Source organism: Ursus maritimus, unplaced genomic scaffold (assembly GCF_017311325.1).
Source record: "Ursus maritimus isolate PB19 unplaced genomic scaffold, ASM1731132v1 scaffold_19, whole genome shotgun sequence".
Classification (NCBI taxonomy): domain Eukaryota; kingdom Metazoa; phylum Chordata; class Mammalia; order Carnivora; family Ursidae; genus Ursus; species Ursus maritimus.
In genome coordinates, this window is record NW_024424341.1 from 43,404,083 (window position 1) to 43,423,611 (window position 19,529).

Here is a 19,529-nt window from a genome sequence, read left to right on the forward strand (position 1 = left end):
CCTTTTTCATTCATAATCTTATTAATTTGCGTCCTTTATTCTTTTGGATAAGTCTTCCCATAGGTCTGTCAATTTTATTTACTCTTTCAAAGAACCAGCTTCTACTTCTATTGATCTGCTCTATTGTACTCCTGGTTTCTAATTCATTGATTTCTGCTCTGATCCTTGTCAACTGCTTCCTTGTGTGTGGATTAGGCCTGTCCCTCTGTTGCTGTTCCAGCTTCTTGAGGTGAGAATATAAAAATTGTATTTTAGATTTTTCTATTCTTTTGAGTGGGGCTTGGATGGCTATGTATTTTCCCCTTAGGACTGCCTTTGCAGTATCCCATAGGTTTTGGACCATTGTGTTTTCATTCTCGTTAGTCTCCATAAATTCTGTATTGATTTTTGATTTCCTGGTTTATCAAATCATTCCTGAGCAGGAAGGTTCTTAGTCTTAAAGTGTTTGAGTTTCTTCCAAATTTTTCCTTGTGGTTGAGTTCCAATTTCAAAGCGTTGTGGTCTGAGAATATGCAGGGAATAATTTCAGTCTTTTGGTATCGGTTGAGACCTGTTTTGTGACCCAGAACATGGTCTATTCTTGAGAATGTTCCATAGGTATTAGAATAGAATGAGTATTCTTTGATTCTGGGGTGTAGTGTTCTATATATATATCTATGAGGTCCATCTCATCGAGTATGGCGTTCAAAGCTCTTGTTTCTTTGCTGGTTTTCTGCCCCAGTGCTCTGTCTATTGCTGATAGTGGAGTGTTAAGATCCCCTACTATTAACGTATTTTTGTCTATATGTCTCCTTATTCTCATTAAGAAATGGCTTGTGTATCTTGCTGCTCCCCTGTTGGGGGCATAGATATTTATAATTGTCATATCCACTTGTTGGATACATCCTTTAAGATTAATATAGTGCCCTCCTGTGTCTCTAACTATACTCTTTAGTTTAAAATCCACTCTATCTGATATGAGAATTGCTACCCGAGCTTACTTTTGAGGTCCATTGGCGTGAAAGATGGTATTCCATTCCTTTACTTTCAGTCTGAATATATCTTTAGGTTCAAAATGAGTCTCTTGTAGACAGCAAATGGATGGGTCATGTCTTTTTATCCAATCTGCAAGCCTATGGCGTTTATGGGAACATTTAGCCCATTTACATTGAGACTGATTATTGAGAGATATGATTTTAATGATGTCATCTTGCCAATAAAGTCTTTGTTTCTATAGATTGTGACTTTCTGTTCTGGGTCACCTGGACAGCCACTGAATACCATAACATGATTTCAGTGTCTCCATTGGCACGGCATTAGATAGTATTGGGGCCAGATAATGCTATGTGAATTGTCACAACTAGAGGAAGAAAGAATAGAGATATATGTAATACATAAGCAAGTAGAGGCCAAAGATATCACATAACATTGTATGAAGAAAACTTTCCCAGTCATTCAGCCAGAAAACTGGTGGGTGTGCAAAGTTATCGCACAGCTCATAATGTACAGACATAACAAATACATAAGAGCCCTGTCCAGAGAAGATAGCCAAAAAAAGAAAGTGGGCAGTGTGTCCCTTCCATGGCATACAGCGATGAAGGCATGCCCAAGAAGGGTCTTTTGGGTTTCAGGATCCATTTATACTCTTAAAAATTATTGAGAGTCCCAAAGAGCTTTTGCTTATGAGTTGTATCAATCAGTGTTTATATATTAGATATAAAACTGAAATTTGTTTACTAATTTGTTTTTAAATGACAATAATAAACTCATTATATATATAAAAAAAGGAAATGAATTATTTTTTTTTAAAAATTAATGTCCCTACATTATATTTGGGCAAAATCATTAGGAAAACCTCTGCAAGAATAAGTAACATGGAGGGAAGGAGAGAAAAATGACATAGCACAGTATGGTCAAAAGGAAAGCCAGTTTAGGGGCGCCTGGGTGGCACAGCGGTTAGGCGTCTGCCTTCGGCTCAGGGCGTGATCCCAGCGTTGCGGGATCGAGCCCCACATCAGGCTCCTCTGCTATGAGCCTGCTTCTTCCTCTCCCACTCCCCCTGCTTGTGTTCCCTCTCTCACTGGCTGTCTCTATCTCTGTCAAATAAATAAATAAAATCTTTAAAAAAATAAAAAAAAGGAAAGCCAGTTTAATTTGTCATGTTCAAAATATGCACATGTTAAAAGGTATGCATAGATTATTTCAAAAACAATGAAAAGACAAGCAAATACAGTGTGCCAAGTATGATGCTAAACATGGCATTCCTTATAAATACAAGGTGGAGTCAATCACATTATTTGACCATAGATGTTTGGTAAAAAATTATGGTACAGTCATATATATTAACACTAATAATACACTTAATCACACGGAATGTCCCATGTGGCAATCTTGTTATTAAAAAGGCAATTTATGAGACAATTTGAATAATGTTATTACATTTGCTTTAAAAAATTTATAAAAGGATTTGTTCCAACAATTTGACAATAGTTACAGCCCCTTCAGGGAATGAAAGCTATCTTTGTTGGCTTCTTTGTAAAATTTAAAAATTTAGAGAAAATTATTACAAAATATCACATTTTTGAAATAAAATATTTTATATATAAAATAATTTGATCACTTTATCAATATTAAAGTATATATCTTGAAGTAATGATACATTATTTTTTAAAGATTTTATTTTTAAGTAATCTCTTCACCCAGCTTGGGGCTCAAACTCACAACCCCAAGATCAAGAGTTGCATGCTCCTCTGACAGCCAGTCAGGCACCCCTTAACGTAATGATATTTTAAATAAAATAGTAGAGATGCAAAGATATGCAGATAAAAATTTATTATAAAAAGATCAATTGAAGAGTTCCCAAATTGGATGTTCAGATATTAAAAGGCTGTCATTAAATTCAAGCTTATAACACTGAAAATATAAAATGTCACAAAAGTGTACATACATAGCATTAGTGAACAGTTGCTGAATAAGTTGTACTGGAATAAGAATTTTGGTGAGGACAAAATAAATTCAAAAATTTAATGTACAACTTATAATAATATACTATTTTAGCTATGTATAAACCAAACTACTTACAGCTATCTAAAAAATAAAGTGGATTCAAAGTATTTTAAAATATGAAAAAAGTAACAAAAAAGATTTTCACTTTTCTCCACTCATGATCAGAAAGTTTTTAAAATTTATAAAGGAATGAGCTATTGCTAGAGGCCTTCCAATATTCATTTTATTCTTATAGTAGTTAAACTGTGAAACACATAAGGCATTCTCATATTAATTATATTTCTATGTTTTCTTACCAATAAATTCTTAGGATTTCTCCTATTACATTTCTAGGGTCTCTCTTTCATGTCATGTTACCTGAAAGACATGCTTAAAGGTCTTACAAAGCTTCCTTTCATACTATTTTTTACCATTATGAGCTTTTTGATGGCGATTAAGATTTGAGCCTCTTGCAAAAGCCTTCCCACATTTCTTACACTCGTAGGGTTTCTCACCAGTATGAATTCTTTGATGCAGAATAAGGTCTGAAGAACGAAGAAAGGCTTTTCCACATTTGTTACAAGTATATGGTTTATTGCCAGTATGAATTCGCTGATGCCGGGTCAGATATGTTGCACAAGTAAAAACTCTCCCACATTCATTACATTCCCAGGCTTTCTCACCAGTGAGAATTTTCTGATGTTGTATAAGTATTGAATCTCTACTCAAGATCTTTCCACATTCCTTACATTCATACAATTTCTCATCAGCATGAATTAACTTGTGTCGAGAAAGTTCTGATGAACGACGAAAGGCCCTTCCACATTCCTTACACTCATAGGGTTTCTCACCAGTATGAATTCTCTGGTGTTGAGTAAGGTCTGAAGACTGACGAAAGGCCTTCCCACATTCCTTACATAAATACGGTTTCTCACCTGAGTGAATTCTCTGATGTGCTGTAAGTATTGAGCCAGTACTAAAGGCCCTTCCACATTCCTTACATTTGTAGGGTTTCTCACCAGTATGAATCCTCTGATGACGAATAAAGGCTGAAACATTACTAAATGCCCTGACACAATACTTACATTTATAAGGTTTCTCACCAGTATGAATTCTTTGATGTTGAGTAAGGTATGAAGAATGACGAAAGGCTTTTCCACATTCTTTACATTCATTGGGTTTCTCACCTGTGTGAATCCTCTGATGTACTCTAAATATTGAACTAGTACTAAAAGCCTTTCCACATTCATTACACTCATAGGGTTTTTCACCAGTATGAATCCTTTGATGACGAATAAGGGCTGTACCATTACTAAATTCTCTAACACACTCCTTACATTTAAAGGACTTCTCACTTGTATGAATGCTATGATGTAGAAAAAACTGTGAGGCATTAGTAAAGGCCTTCTCACTTTCCTTAAATTCATTAGATTTCTCCCTAGTAAAAATTATCTGATGTTGCATAAAGTATGAGTCACTGTTCAAAGACCTCCTACATTCCTCACAATCATAGGGTCTCATACCAATATGCACTGAATGATATGAACTAAGTTTTGAAGTTCTACTAAGGGCCTTCCCATATTCCTTATAGTCACAGAATTTCTTGCCAGTATGACCTTCTTGATGTGTAGTAAGTTTTGAGTCCTGTCCATAGGCATTTTTATATTTTTGGCATTCATAAGATTTCTCTTTGGTATTAAATGTTTGATGCAGAGGCAGAGATGTATGCTGAATGAAAGGGGATATGTCTTCAGAGGTACATGAGATTTGGCTAAAATGTCTTTCCTGAGATCCCTGTTTAAGTCCATGCTTTGTAAATCCTTCCATTATAACCCATTGGGATGAATCTATTTTATAGTTATCCTTTTTCAGAGATAATTTCTTGTTCTCCCACCTAGATATATATTCTGAAAGAAAACACAAATAAAAACATTCACTTTTTTGGGAGGGTGAAGGTACAAAACTTAGAAAAGGCAGAATTACATTGACATTAATGTTTATAATGTAAATAGGATTTATAGTTCTTATATGGTGATGCAATTTGAGAGATGAAGTATAGAAATAGAAAAGTGATATAGGAAAGGCATGGGGGAAGGGATCAGAAAAATATGAAGTCAACGATTCTTAAATTCTGGAATAAATTCAAAGTATACTTTGGCAAAAACCCAAAAGTCTGATAACCTAGTCTGTTTGAATGCTATAGGTACGTAATCTCTCTCACACATTTAGTGTAGAAAATAAAAATGATATAACTACCATATGGGGATATTTATCAGTTTCTAGAAAAATTACACAAGTATTTATCCCTTGACCAAGCAATCCCAATTCTAGGAACCCAAACATATACTTTCTGGAATCTGAAGAGATTTATGCAGGTTACCCACTACAGAACTATTTGTAAGAGCAAATGACTATAATGAATCCAAATAGCCACCAACTTACTATTACCTGCACTCAGTATAGTATATGAACACAGTAGAGTTCTACATAACTGTATAAAGAACTGAGAAGTGTCTATATATTCCTAGGAATGATTTTCATGACTTTTTTAAGTAAAAGAACAAGGTGGAGTAAACTGTATAGTATATGCTGCTATCATTTATATAAGAAAGGGGATATATGAAGATATATACATAGGTGCTCACATTAAAACAAAGGATAAATCATGAAGTTTATGAAAGATATACTATGATGGAGGGAATGAAAACAATGGGGATGGGGTAAATTCAAATATACCACAAATATGTAAATGAAATTGATATTAGGTGAGGAATATGGGAACTCTCTATACTATTTTTGTAACTTTTTTGGTAAATATAGAATTATTTAAAAATTTAAACATTTTTTGAAAAGAGAAAGAAAAAGTCATGCCCATAAAAATCATGAAAAAAGATGAAAACACATAGTAGTGTTATTTCTTTTGAACACTTCCTGACAAGTGTAGCCACAGTGATAAGACTAGAAAGGAGTATCAAAGTTACAAGCATAGGAAAGCAAGGAACAAAACTGAAAAAAAATTACAAATTTTTTGACTGTCTTCATGGAAACTCTACTATTGGAATTATTAATTCCAATAATTAATGAGTGATGGCAAAAATCAACATATAACACCAAGAAAGATAAGTCAATTTTATATATCTTGACTTTGCCTCCTGATATGATGAAGTACACAACTCTAAGGGTGCCTGGGTGGCACAGTCGGTTAAGTATCTGACTCTTGGTTTTGGCTTAGGTTGTTATCTCAGGATCCTGAGATAAGCCTCCCATTGGGCTATGCGCTCTGTGCAGAGACTGCTTGAGATTCTCTCTTCCTCTCCCTCTGTCCCTCCCACTTGTACTCTCTCTCTCAAAAATAAATAAACCTTTTTTTAAAAAAAAAAAAGTGCACAACCCTAATTAAATATCAGAGCAGACAAAATTGCTTAATGTGAATCTAATCACAGGGTTACAATTAGATAAATCCTGAATGTAAAACATTACAGGACAATTTGACTTTCACTATTAAAAATATTCTTATTTTGAAAAACAACAAAAAAATAGGCAAAATATTATTCTTGATTCCAAGACTAAAACAATACAGAATAATTTATTTTTTAAAAGGTACAAATTTGGGGTACCTGGGTGGCTCAGTTGGTTAAGCATCTGCCCTTGGTTCCGGTCATGAGGGTTCTGGGATTGAGCCCCATGTCAGGCTCCCGGCTCAGTGGACAGCCTGCTTCTCCCTCTCCTCCCCACTTGTGCTCTTTCTCGCTATCTCTGTTGCTATCTCTACCTCTCTCTCTCAAATAAATAAATAAAATCTTTTTTTTTTTAAAAAAAGGTACACATTCCTGAAGATGATGTAATAAAACTGAACATACGCATTATACACATTGCTGGAAAAAGCTTTTAAAATTGTCTTTAAAAAAATCAATCATAAAAAAATGGGAAAATTTTATTTACAAAAGAATGTATAGAAAAAAGGAAGTTTCAATTAGAAATTGAAATTGGAAGAATCTGGAAGACAACCTCATTATGTAAGTGTATCTACATTATAATATTGATATAATATATCTAAAAGCTTATTAAGAAAGGAAGGCATATGATATAGTGTTTGAGAAAATTCATGATGCATTTATACACATCTAATGTGTATAGGTATACATAAATACATGTAATACGTGTGCTATAGTTAGCTATTATAGGATGTAAGAACTCATTTTAAAAATTGATTTTAAAAAGTTAACTTCTATCTGTTCATCTGCATTTCAGATGAAATCATGTCCACTATTATCTACTCCCCCTGATTTGACATGGAGAGGCAAAATAGCTTATGAGCTAAGAGATGTGCAGCTTGGGTTTAAACCTTATCTCCAACACTTACTAGTTGTTGACCTTGGACAAGTTACTTCAAGTCTTTCTGTCTCAGTTTCCTCTTCTGTAAATAGGAAAAAATAGTATTTTTGAAAAATAAAAATCTAATCATGTCATAGCTCTGCTTAAAATCTACTTATTTCCATTTCACTCAGAAAAAGTTCAACCACAGTTCACAAGTTCATCATAAAATGACTCTTTCCAGCACACACTTCCCTGATCACAGATTGCAGATCCTTTCTTCCTTGTTTACTCTCCCTCCCCTGCCCCCGTAGTGGCCACCTCGGTGCTGCTTATACACAATGAGCCTGCCTGCCTCAGGTCTTTTGTACTTACTGTGCCTTCTACTCTGAATCATCCATGTTTATAATCTTTTCCCTCTCTCCTATTCTATTTTATGCTGATTCCATGCATCATGCAATTGCTTGATCCTCCTCTCTCACCTCAATCTCTTCTTGTCTGCAACCTCTATTCCATTGCAAACATATAACCTTTATACCCAAAACTCTCTACCAAGGTGACTACAATCACTCCCAGGGCTCCAACTATTATAGCTCTGGGAGGCTTGTCCACCTTTCAATCTTTAGCCATTTTTTCTGGTTGTGGTATTTGAACTGTAATTAATTCTACAATTACAATTAATTCTACATTTTGAAAGATTTTTATGGATTTTTAAAAAGTTTTTTATTTAAATTCCAGTTAGTTAACATGCAATGTAATACTAATTTCAGGTGAGTAATATAGCAATTCAACACTTCCATACAATACCTGGTGTTCATCACAGTAAGTACACTCCTTGATCCCCATCACTTATTTTTCTCAATCCCTAGGCTATAAGTTTCTTAATAGCTGATATATTTAATAATGTCTATGTCTCCTAGAAAAATATTCTCCACAACATAGAATAAAAGGAATTGTTGTCTAAAAGAATGAATACATTAATAAAATGGATTAAAAACTGAACATATTTAGGGGCGCCTGGGTGGCACAGCGGTTAAAGCATCTGCCTTCGGCTCAGGGCGTGATCCCGGCATTACGGGATCGAGCCCCACATCAGGCTCTTCCGCTATGAGCCTGTTTATTCCTCTCCCACTCCCCCTGCTTGTGTTCCCTCTCTCGCTGGCTGTCTCTGTCTCTGTCAAATAAATAAATAAAATCTTAAAAAAAAAAACTGAACATATTTAATACCAAAATGTTTAAAGTAGTGACACATGCATAGATCAAGAGGCAAGAGAGAGAGAACTAATGGGACTTAGATCTCACATTAAAGTAGATGTTTCTCATTAGAATCACTTACTAGGAATAGGCAGAAAATATGAGAGAAAAGAAGCATGGATAGTATTAGGATTGAAGGTGAAGTTGTGGGCATTCGGAAGTTCATGATGAGTTTACTTTTCTTAATAGTTGTGGGCCTTTGAGGGGCGATACCTCCAAACATCTCAAAGATGTGGTCTTCTCACTGAGCAGCTGGTTTATATCCTACATTCCTCTTCCCTTATATAATCATCAATCACTTACCTAGGTACAGGCCTCTTGTCAGCTCACTGTCAAAAACACTCCAAGGCTCCTTCCCTTGCTCCAATAAAGAGATCACATCTGGCTTGGGAATGCAAAGTCCTACTCATAAGAGAAGAAGACTTTTTATGTTGTTGGTGTTCCAGGATGAAAATCCTATCCTGTGATCAGCAAATAAATTGGAAGGGCCACAAAAAAGCAGAGAAGGTGGAGCCTTGGCCTTAGGCCCAATGAAGCTATACATTCTCAATTCTACAAAGCTCAAGCCATGTCTTTAGGAATAGGGAGAAGAAACGCATAGGATATATGGAAGGAGTTGAGAAGATCTTCTCAGGGGAAGCAAACATTCCAAAGGGCTCTAGACTTTTTGGAGAAAGGTATACTTACCAACTGAGACCAGGTTGCTATAATTCTCCAACATTACATATTTGTACAAATTCCTTTGAGTTGAGTCCAGGCATTCCCACTCTTCCTGAGAAAAGTCTATAGACACGTCCCTGAATATCACAAATCCCTGAAACAAAAACCCTGAGTTATACTTGTGTAATGCAAATAAATGACTTCAAGGTGGAAGGAGAGACAACAAACATAAAAGGAGAAGAAGTAAAGGAGAGTTTTACAGGAAAGGAGAGAAATGGAGCACAAGCAGGTTGGGCTCAATACCTGTGATGTGGGTGAAAACCAGAGTTGGTGTTAATCAATAACCAGGCCTCACACAACCCAACTCCTGCAGATAAAAAACTCCTGTGCACAACGAGAGAATTCCAAGATCCATTCTTGTTTAAAAATATACTTAATCTGTACGGTGACTAACATAATAAAAAATATTATTAAAAAAATAAAAATATACTAAATCTAATTAAGAGGAATATCTCATTAAACAGCTAACTGGCATATAGTATTTTCTCAGTAAAGAGAAGTACCCTTATGCTTCCCTTTCCCCCTTGAAAAATCAAGTTATAATTGGTAAACTCTTAGAAGGGTGTCAGAGGATAAAATTTTAGAATAATAAGAATATAAAGAAGATCCTGACATTTTCAACAATCAGAAAGCAGGTCACATGAAAGGTACCAGAAAATAGAAACACAATGCCCTTCTCAATAGTGCCCTGAAATGAAGAAACAGAACAAAATAAAAATATAACAAATTTTGCAATACTGAGAATGAACACTTGACTAGAGTCATTTATCCAGCCAAAATTCATACAAATGTGCGGTTGTATAATACGTTTCTAGAGAAGCAAGGGATCAAATATGTATCTCCTATGTACCTTTTCTCTTTTGTTGTTTTTTATTCTTTTATTTTTTATTTATTTATTTTATTTAAATTTGATTAGCCAACATATAGTACATTATTCTTTTATTTAAAACATTTTTCAGCTTATTCAGGTAAAATTGACAAATGGATTGTATGTTTAAAGTATACAATATGATGATTTGACATATGTATACTTTGTGAAATGATCACCACAATTGGGTTAACACGTCCATCACCTCACATGGTTCCTCTGTGTGTGTGTGTGTGTGTGTGTGTGTGTGTGTGTTGAGAACACTTAAGGTCTACTCTTCTTTTTAAGAAAAAGATTTTATTTGAGAGAGAGAGAGGGAGAGAGCATGAGCAGAGGGGAGGGGCAGAGGGAGAGGGAGAAGTACACTCCCTGCTGAGCAGGGAGCCCAAGGCAAGGCTCAATCCCAGGACCCTGGGATCATGACCTCAGCCAAAGGCAGATGCTTAAGCAACTGAGCCACCCAGGTGCCCCAAGGTCTACTCTTTCAGCAAATTTCAAGTACATAACACAGCATGATTAACTATAATCATCATGATGTACATTAGACTCCCAGAGTTTATTCATCTATAACCAAAGGCCTATACCCTTTGACCAGCATATCCCTATCTCCTCCAACCTAGTCCTTAGTAGCCTCCACTTTATTCTGCCTTGGTGAATTGGAGTTGTTGTTGTTGTTGTTGTTGTTGTTGTTGTTGTTTTTAATCTCACACAGAAGTGAGATCATTACGGTATTTGCTTTTCTCTGGCTAATTTCACTTAGCATAATATCTTCTAGATAAAACCATGTTTTTGCAAATGGCAGGATTTCCTTCTTTCTCATGGCTGAATAATATTCCACTATATGTCACTGTCTATCTATCTATCTATCTATCTATCCATCCAAGTAGATGTCTATAAAATATCTCACATCTATTTTATCAATTCTTCCATCAGTGGACACTTAGGTTGTTTCCATATCTTGGCTATTGTAAATAATGCTGCAGTGACAATGAGCATGGTAGTGCAGATATCTCTTCAGGATACTGATTTTGATTTCTTAGGTTATATACTCAGAGGTAGGACTGCTGAATCATATAGTAGTTCAATTTTTAATTTCTTGAGAAATATCCACATTGTATTCCATAGTGGCTGTACCACTTTATATTTCAACCAACAGTGTACAAATGTTCCTTTTTCTCTACTTTCTCACCAACACTTATCTGTTGTCTTTTTGGTAAAAGCCATCCTAACAGGTATAAGATGATATCTCATTGCAATCTTCAACTTTCCCTAGTGATTAGTGATGTTAAGCACCTTTTATATACCAGCTGGCCATTAGTATTTCTTTTCTGGAAAAATGTCCATTCAGGTCCTTTTCCAATTTAAAAATCAGGGTATTTGGGGTTTTTTTGCTATCAAGTTATATAAATCCTTATATATTCTGGATATTAATAGCTTATCAGATATATGGCTTGCAAATATTTTTTCTTTTTCATTTTGCTGACTGTTTCCATTGCTATGTGGAAGCTTTTTAGTTTGATATAATCCTACCTATTTTTGCTTTTGTTGCCTGTGCTCTTGGTGTCATATCCAAAAAAATCATTGCCCATATGAATGTCAAAAAGCTATTTCCCTGTGTTTTTTTCTAATAGTTTTATGGTTTTGTGTCTTACGTTTTCTTCACTTTTTCATTCTTTTTTCCCTTTGTTTCTATCTGACTGGATAATGTCAAATGACTTGTCTATGACTTCACAGATTCATTCTTCTCCTGGGTTAAGTCTGCTATTGATGCATCTTATTGCATTTTTCATTTCATTCATTGTATTCTTCAACTCCATATTTTGTTTTTCTTTTTTATGATTTCTACCTCCTTGTTAAACTTTTTTTGTTTGTGTATTGTTTTTCTGATTTCATTGAATTATCTTTCTGTATTTTCTTCTCACTGAGCTTCCTAAAACAATGATTTTGAATTCTTTATTGATCAAATTGCATATCTTCATTTGTTGGAGTCAATTACTATAAAATTATCATGTTCCTTTGGTAGTGTAATGCTTCCTTGATCTTTCATATTCCTTCAAGTTTTATATTGTGTGTCCACATTTGGAGAAGCAGACTCTTCCTCCAGTCTTTACTGACTTGCTTCAGGAGAGAAATACCTTCTTTCAGCCTTTTCTGTGGACCTTTACTCTGAGGTAGCAAAGATGTGTTATATCAACACCAGGGTGTAAAAGAGCAAAGAGTTTCACACGGGATCAAGAAAGAGGAAAAAAAAAACAACTTTAGCATAGTGGCAAGAGAAGATTCCAGTATAAATACAAAATGGAAAATCTAAGACAACAGGTGGTAAGGAGACATAAAGAAAAATCTGTCCACATGGGCTCACTAGGCAGATGGAAGTCTATGAGATGCTCCACAGCTAATAACGCTCTACCCTGTGAAAATTGCATTTTCCATTAGTGAAAATTGACATTGCTTCTAAGTTTTTGCTATTATACAAGCAATGTTTCCATGAATAATATCCTTGTGTGTGTTTGAGATCAGTAGGATAAAGTTCTAGAACTGGAATTGCTGGCTGACAATACACAAATTTTAAAGTTGGAAAGAAATTTCCAACTGACCTCTACTGAGGCAGTACCTACCAATTCACCCTGCCCACCAGGAGGGTGTGAGAATATTCTTCTCCACACTATGGCTGGTATAGTTAATACCTGATTTCAATATCTTTGCCAATATGAGAAGTAAAAATGGAAGTTCTCATTTATATTTCAAATAATATTGATAATTATCTTTATACTATTATAAGGTTGATTACTTCTGCCTAGTTCTTACTGCAGTTCCTATAGTATGAATTATTTTTTAATATTATGGCCAGTTCTTAATAAGGGTAGTGTTTTTCTCTTATTGAGATTAGTAGCAAGTTATAATTTGCTACAAATGTATCATAGTTTGTCACTTGTAGGAGAGGCAAAAAGTCATATTTGCCAATCTTTTCTACAGGGGACTCCTGGGCTTGCATTATTAAAAAATATCACCTTCTTTTCAAGTTCACATGGAACATTCACCAAGACAGACCACATTCTGGGCCATAAAATATACCTTAACACTTAAAAGAATAGAAATCTAACATAACATAAAAAAAGAATAGAAATCATACAATGTCTACTCTCAAATAACAATGGTATTAGACTAGAAATTGATTAACAGAAAGGTAACTAGAAAATCCCAAATTATATGAAGATTAAACAACACACTTCTAATAGATAGGTCAAAGAAGAACATTCAAAGGAATTTTAAAAATATTTTAACTATATGAAAATGAAAACAGACTATCAAAATTTATGGGATGCAGCAAAAGCAGTGCTGAGAGAGAAATTTATAGCAATTAATGTGTATATTAGAAAAGGAAGATCTGAAACCAAAAAGTGAAGTTCCACCTTAAGAAACTAGAAAAATAACAAATTAAATCCAAAGGAAGTAGAAAAAAATAATAAGAAAGCAGAACTCAATGAAACTGAAAACAGGGAATCAATATAGAAAATCAACAAAACCAAAAGATATTTTTTAAAGATCAATAAAATAAAAAAGCTTCTACCTAGGGTAACTAAGAAAAAATACAGAAGACATGAATTACTAATATGTGAAATGAAAGAGGGGACAGCAATACATATTGCATAAATATTAAAAGATAATAAAAAATACTGTGAACAACTATGACCACAGATGTGATAACTAGATGAAATGGAATAATTCTTTGAAAGATGTAATATGCCAAAACTCATACAAGATGAAGTAGACAATCTGAATAGGTATAAATGTATAAATGAAATTGAGTCAATAATTCATAACCTTCAAAAACAGAAAGCACCAGGCCCAAATGGATTCACTGGTGAATTCTATCAAACAATTGAGGAAGAAATTGTTTCCATTCTCTCTAATGTCTTTCAGAAGATAAAAGCAGAAGGATTACTTCTTAAATCATTCTGAGGCCAATATTACCCTAACACCAAAACCAGACATTATAAAAAAAGAAAACTGCAGACCAGTATCTCTCATGAACATAGATGTAAAAATCCTCACAAAATAATAGCAATTGAATCTAAGAATATATAAAAAGAATTATTCACCATGACAAAATGGGATTTATCTCAGGTACAAAGCCTGGTTCAAACTTTGAAAATAAATGAATGTGATTTATCACATGAACAGACAAAAAAAATAAAAATCACATGATCATATCAATAGATGCAGAAAAAGCTTTCAACAAAATCTGACACTCATTTGTGATAAAACTCTCAAAAGAATCACAGATAGAGGAAGATAGTGGCACAGTAGGAGCATCCTAGGCTCACCTTGTCTCATGAGCACAAATAGATAACTATCAAACCATCCTAAATACCCCAGAAATCAACCTGAAGACTGACGGAACAAACTCCACAACTAAAGGGAGAAAAGAAGCCACATTGAAGAAGGTAGGAAGTGTGGAGACATGCTTCATGGGAGAAAGAGATCACTGGTGCTGCAGAGGGGAGGGAGCCATGATCATGGAGAAAGGTGAAAGAGAGGAGCACACAAGGGAATGCACAGGGAGAAAATTTCACCAAGTTTCCATTGGCTTGGAAAACAAGACGGGCTGAACTTCAGGAGTTCCTGCAATCAGTGAGGCTCAAAGCCTGGAGTTTAAAAAGTTAGCAGGCTTGGCTGGGATAGAGCCTGGAGGGCACCATGCTGCTCCTGGAGAGAAGGCAGACAAACAACCCTGGGACAGACAGCTGGAAACAGTGATTTGAAGAACACCTGGGATACAGAGTGGGGAGATTATTCGCCCTTCTCAGAGTGCATCAATAAGACACAGCATTCACAGAGACACCTCTCTGTAAAAAAATGGCCAGTACCTTTTCCCTCCCCTGCCCCTCAGCATAAACACAGAGCCAACCATGGGAAGCACCGCAGCTTCACCACTGGCTGCCTAACTTGAAAACACCAAGTCCTAGCCCCTCAACCCTGTGCTCTAGAGGGGCTGAACTTCTCAGTCATGCCTGCTTGAGTTCTAGTGCAGCAGGACCCTCCCCCAGAAGGCCAGCACAGATCGCTGACCACACCATATCTCCCAACCAGAGAGTTCTGCAGGACATCAGCTCTGGTGGAGGTAGTGTCAGGTCTGATTTCACAAGCACATCAGAGCACACCTAATTAAAACTCATTACATTGAGGCCAGGGACCAAACACTGCTGATAGTAGACAAGGACAGGCTCTGAAGACCACTGGCCTGAAGGATAGAGCAGCCAAAACACAACAGCAGAGCATACTTGGCACACACCAGAGACCTCCCTGAAACACCAGGCCCTAGGCACTACATGACCTCTTTCAGAAAGTTATTACTTTCAGGAGCAGGTAACATAACTGGCTTTCTAACACAGACAAGAAGGTGGAGATCTAGACAAAAAGCAAAGATGGAGGAATTTATCCCAAATGAAAGAACAAGATAAGACCAGGGCAAAAGATGTAAATGAAACAGATGTAAATAATATGCTTGATGGAGAATTTAAAGCAACAATCATAAGGATACTACTAGGTATGAGAAATGAATAGAAGACATCAATAAGACCCTTACCACAAAGATAAAGAGTTAAAAAGGAATTATCACAGATGAAGAGTGCTATAAATGAGATTAGAAACATGCTTGATGTAATGAACAGCAGGCTGAGAGAAGCAGAGGAATGAATTCGTGATAGAAAACTAAGTAATGAAAAGTAATGAAGCTGAACAAAAGAGAGAAGGAAGAATTATGCAACACAAGAATAGGCTTAGGGAACTCAGTAAGTCCATCAAATGTAATCACATTTGTATTATAGGAGTCCCAGAAGAAGGAGAGAGAGAAAAGGGGGCAGAAAATTTATTTGAAGAAAAAAAGCTGAAAACTTCCCTAATCTGGGGAAAGAAACAGACATCTAGATTCAAGAGGCACAGAGAGCTAACATCAAAATCAATAAAAGCAAGCCAACACCAAGACATGTTGTAATTAAATCTGCAAAATACAGTGATAAAGAAAAAATCCTAAAAGCTGCAAGACAAAAGAAGTCCCTAATTTATAAGGAAAGACCTATAAGGCTAGCTGCAGATCTCCCAACAGAAACTTAGCAAGCTGGAGCGAATGGCATGATATATTCAACATGCTATGGGAAAAAACTTCAGCCAAGAATACTGTATCCAACAAGGCTATCATTTGGAATAGAAAGAGTTCCCCAGACAAGCAAAAATTAAAGGAGTTCATGACCGCAGGACCATTCAGTCCTGGAAGAAATGTTAACAGGGATTCTTTGAGTGGAAAGGAAAGACCCAAAGTGACAAAAACAAGAAAGGAACAGAGAAAATCTCCAGATTAGATCACATACTAGGCTGTCATTCAGAATGGATGGAGAGATAAGGACCCTCCAAGACTGGCAGAAACTGAAAGAATATGTGACCACCAAACCAGCCCTACAAGAAATATTAAGGGGGGCGTCTATAAAAGTAAAAAGACCCCAAGAGTGATACAGAACAGAAATTTACAATCTATAGAAACAAAGACTTCACAGAGAACATGGTAACATTAAAATCATATCTCCCAATAATCACTCTCAATGTGAATGGCCTAAATGCTCCCATTAATGCCACAGGGTTGCAGATTGGATAAAAAGACATGAACCATCTATATGCTGTCTATAAGAGACTCATTTTGAACCTAAAGATACATCCAGACTGAAAGTGAAGGGATGGAGAACCATTTTTCATGCCAACGGACCTCAAAAGAAAGCTGGGGTAGCAATTCTCATATCAGACAGATTAGATTTTAAGCTAAAGACTGTAGTTAGAGATACAGAGGGACACTATATTATTCTTTTTAAAAAATTTTTTTATTATATTATGTTAGTCACCATACAGTACATCTATATTATTCTTAAAGGGTGTATCCAACAAGAGGATCTAACAATTACAAATATCTATGCCCCCAACAGGGGAGCACCCAGCTATACAAGCCAACACTTAATCACAATAAAGAGACATACAGATAATAATATGTTAATAGTAGGGGACCTCAACACTCCACTCTCAGCAATAGACAGATCATCTAAGCAGAAAATCAACAAAGAAACAAGAGCTTTGAATGACATACTGGACCAGATGGACCACATAGATATATACAGAAGACTACACCCCAGAACAACAGAATACTCATTCTTTTCGAATTTACATGGAGCTTTCTCCAGAATAGACCATATACTGGGTCACAAAACAAGTCTCAACTGATACCAAAAGACTGAGATTATTCCCTGCATATTCTCAGACCACAGTGCATTGAAACTAGAACTCAATCACAAGGAAACATTTGGAAGAAACTCAAACACCTGAAAACTAAAAACCATACTGCTTAAGAATGATTGGGTAAACCAGGAAATTAAAGAACTTAAGCAATTTATGGAAACCAATGAGAATGAAAACACATTGGTCCAAAACCTATGGGACACTGCAAAGGAGCCTTAAGGGGGAAATACATAGCCATCCAAGCCTCACTCAAAAGAATAGAAAAATCTAAAATGCAGTCTTTATATTCTCACCTTAAGAAGCTGGAGCTGGAACAGAAGAACAGGCCTAACCCACACATGAAAAGACAATTGATTAAGGTTAGAGCAGAGATCAATGAATTAGAAACCAGAAGCACAGTAGAGCAGAACAACAAAACTAGAAGCTGGTTCTTTGCAAGAATAAATAAGATCGATAAACCACTGGCCAGAATTATTCAAAAGAATAGAGAAAGGACCCAAATTAATAAAATTATGAATGAAAGGGGAGAGATCATGACCAACACCAAGGAAATAGAAACAATCATTAGAAATCATTATCGACAACTATATGCCAATAAATTAAACAACCTGGATAAAATGGATGCCTTCCTGGAAACCAAGACTGAAACAGGAAGAAACTGATTATCTAAACAGACCAATTAATCATGAAGAGATTGAAGAAGTGATCAAAAACCTCCCAAAAAACAAGAGTCCAGGGCCTGATGGATTCCCTGGGAAATTCTACCACACATTCAAAGAAGAAATAATACCTATTCACCTGAAACTGTTTCAAAAAATAGAAACAGAAGGAAAACTACCAAACTCATTCTATGAGGCCAGTATTACCTTGATCCCAAAACCAGGCAAAGACCCCATCTAAAAGGAGAATTACAGACCGATATCCCTGATGAATATGGATGCCAAAATTCTCAATAAGATCCTAACTAATAGGATCCAACAGTACATTAAAAGGATTATCCATCACGACCAGTGGGATTCATCCCTGGGATGCAAGGGTGGTTCAACACTCGCAAATCAATCAGTGTGATAGATTACATTAATAAGAGAAGAGATAAGAACCATATGATCCTCTCAATAGATGCAGAAAAAGCATTTGACAAAATACAGCATCCTTTCCTGATTAAAACCCTTCAGAGTGTAGGGACAGAGGTACATTCCTCAATTTCATAAAAACCATCCATGAAAAGCCTACAGCAAGTATCATTCTCAATGGGGAAAAGCAGGAAGTCTTTCCCTTATGATCAGGAACACGACAAGGATGCCCACTTTTGCCATTATTTTCAGCATATTACTAGAAGTCCTAGCAACAGCAATCAGACAACAAAAAAGAATAAAAGGTATTCAAATTGGCAAAGAAGAAGTCAAACTCTCTCTCTTCGCAGATGACATGATACTTTGTATGGAAAACCCAAAAGACTCCACCTCCAAATTACTGGAACTCATACAACAATTCAGTAATGTGGCAGGATACAAAATCAATGCTCAGAAATCAGTTGCATTTCTATATATGAAAAGTGAGACTGAAGAAAGAGAAATTAGGGAATCGATTCCATTTACAATAGCACCAAAAGCCATAAGATATCTAAGAATAAACTTAACCAGAGAGGTAAAGGATCTATACTCTAGAAACTACAGAACACTGATGAAAGACATTGAAGAAGACACAAAAAGATGGAAAAACATTTCATGCTCATGGATTGGAAGAATAAACAGAGTTAAAATGTCTATGCTACCCAGAACAATCTACACTTTCAACACCATCCCGATCAAAATAACAATGACATTTTTCAAAGAGCTGGAACAAACAATCCTAAAATTTGTGTGGAACCAGAAAAGACCCTGAATCACCAAGGAAATGTTGAAAAAGAAAAATAAAGCTGGGGGCATCACGTTGTCTGATTTCAAGCTATACTACAAAGCTGTGATCACCAAGATGGCATGGTACTGGCACAAGAACAGACACATAGACCAATGGAACAGAATAAAGAACCCAGACATGGACCCTCGTCTCTATGGTCACTAATCTTTGACGAAGCTGGAAAAAACATCCAGTGGAAAAAAGACAGTCTATTCAAAAAATGATGCTT

The 19,529-nt window shown here is 35.7% G+C and overlaps 1 protein-coding gene across 1 annotated transcript in view; it reads right to left on the reverse strand.

Annotated features, from left to right (window-relative positions):
• Positions 1 to 2,823: 2,823 nt before the first annotated feature.
• The window catches only part of LOC103681551 (zinc finger protein 383-like), a 56,936-nt gene continuing 40,230 nt past the window's right edge, over positions 2,824 to 19,529 (reverse strand). The window contains exons 3-6 of the mRNA XM_008711144.2: positions 9,220 to 9,346; positions 8,836 to 8,934; positions 7,328 to 7,381; positions 2,824 to 4,871 (exon numbers count right to left, since the gene is read on the reverse strand). Of these exons, the coding sequence (XP_008709366.1) occupies positions 3,385 to 4,871; positions 7,328 to 7,381; positions 8,836 to 8,934; positions 9,220 to 9,346 (1,767 nt within the window). The 3' untranslated portion in view covers positions 2,824 to 3,384. The remainder of the gene's footprint in view (positions 4,872 to 7,327; positions 7,382 to 8,835; positions 8,935 to 9,219; positions 9,347 to 19,529) is intronic.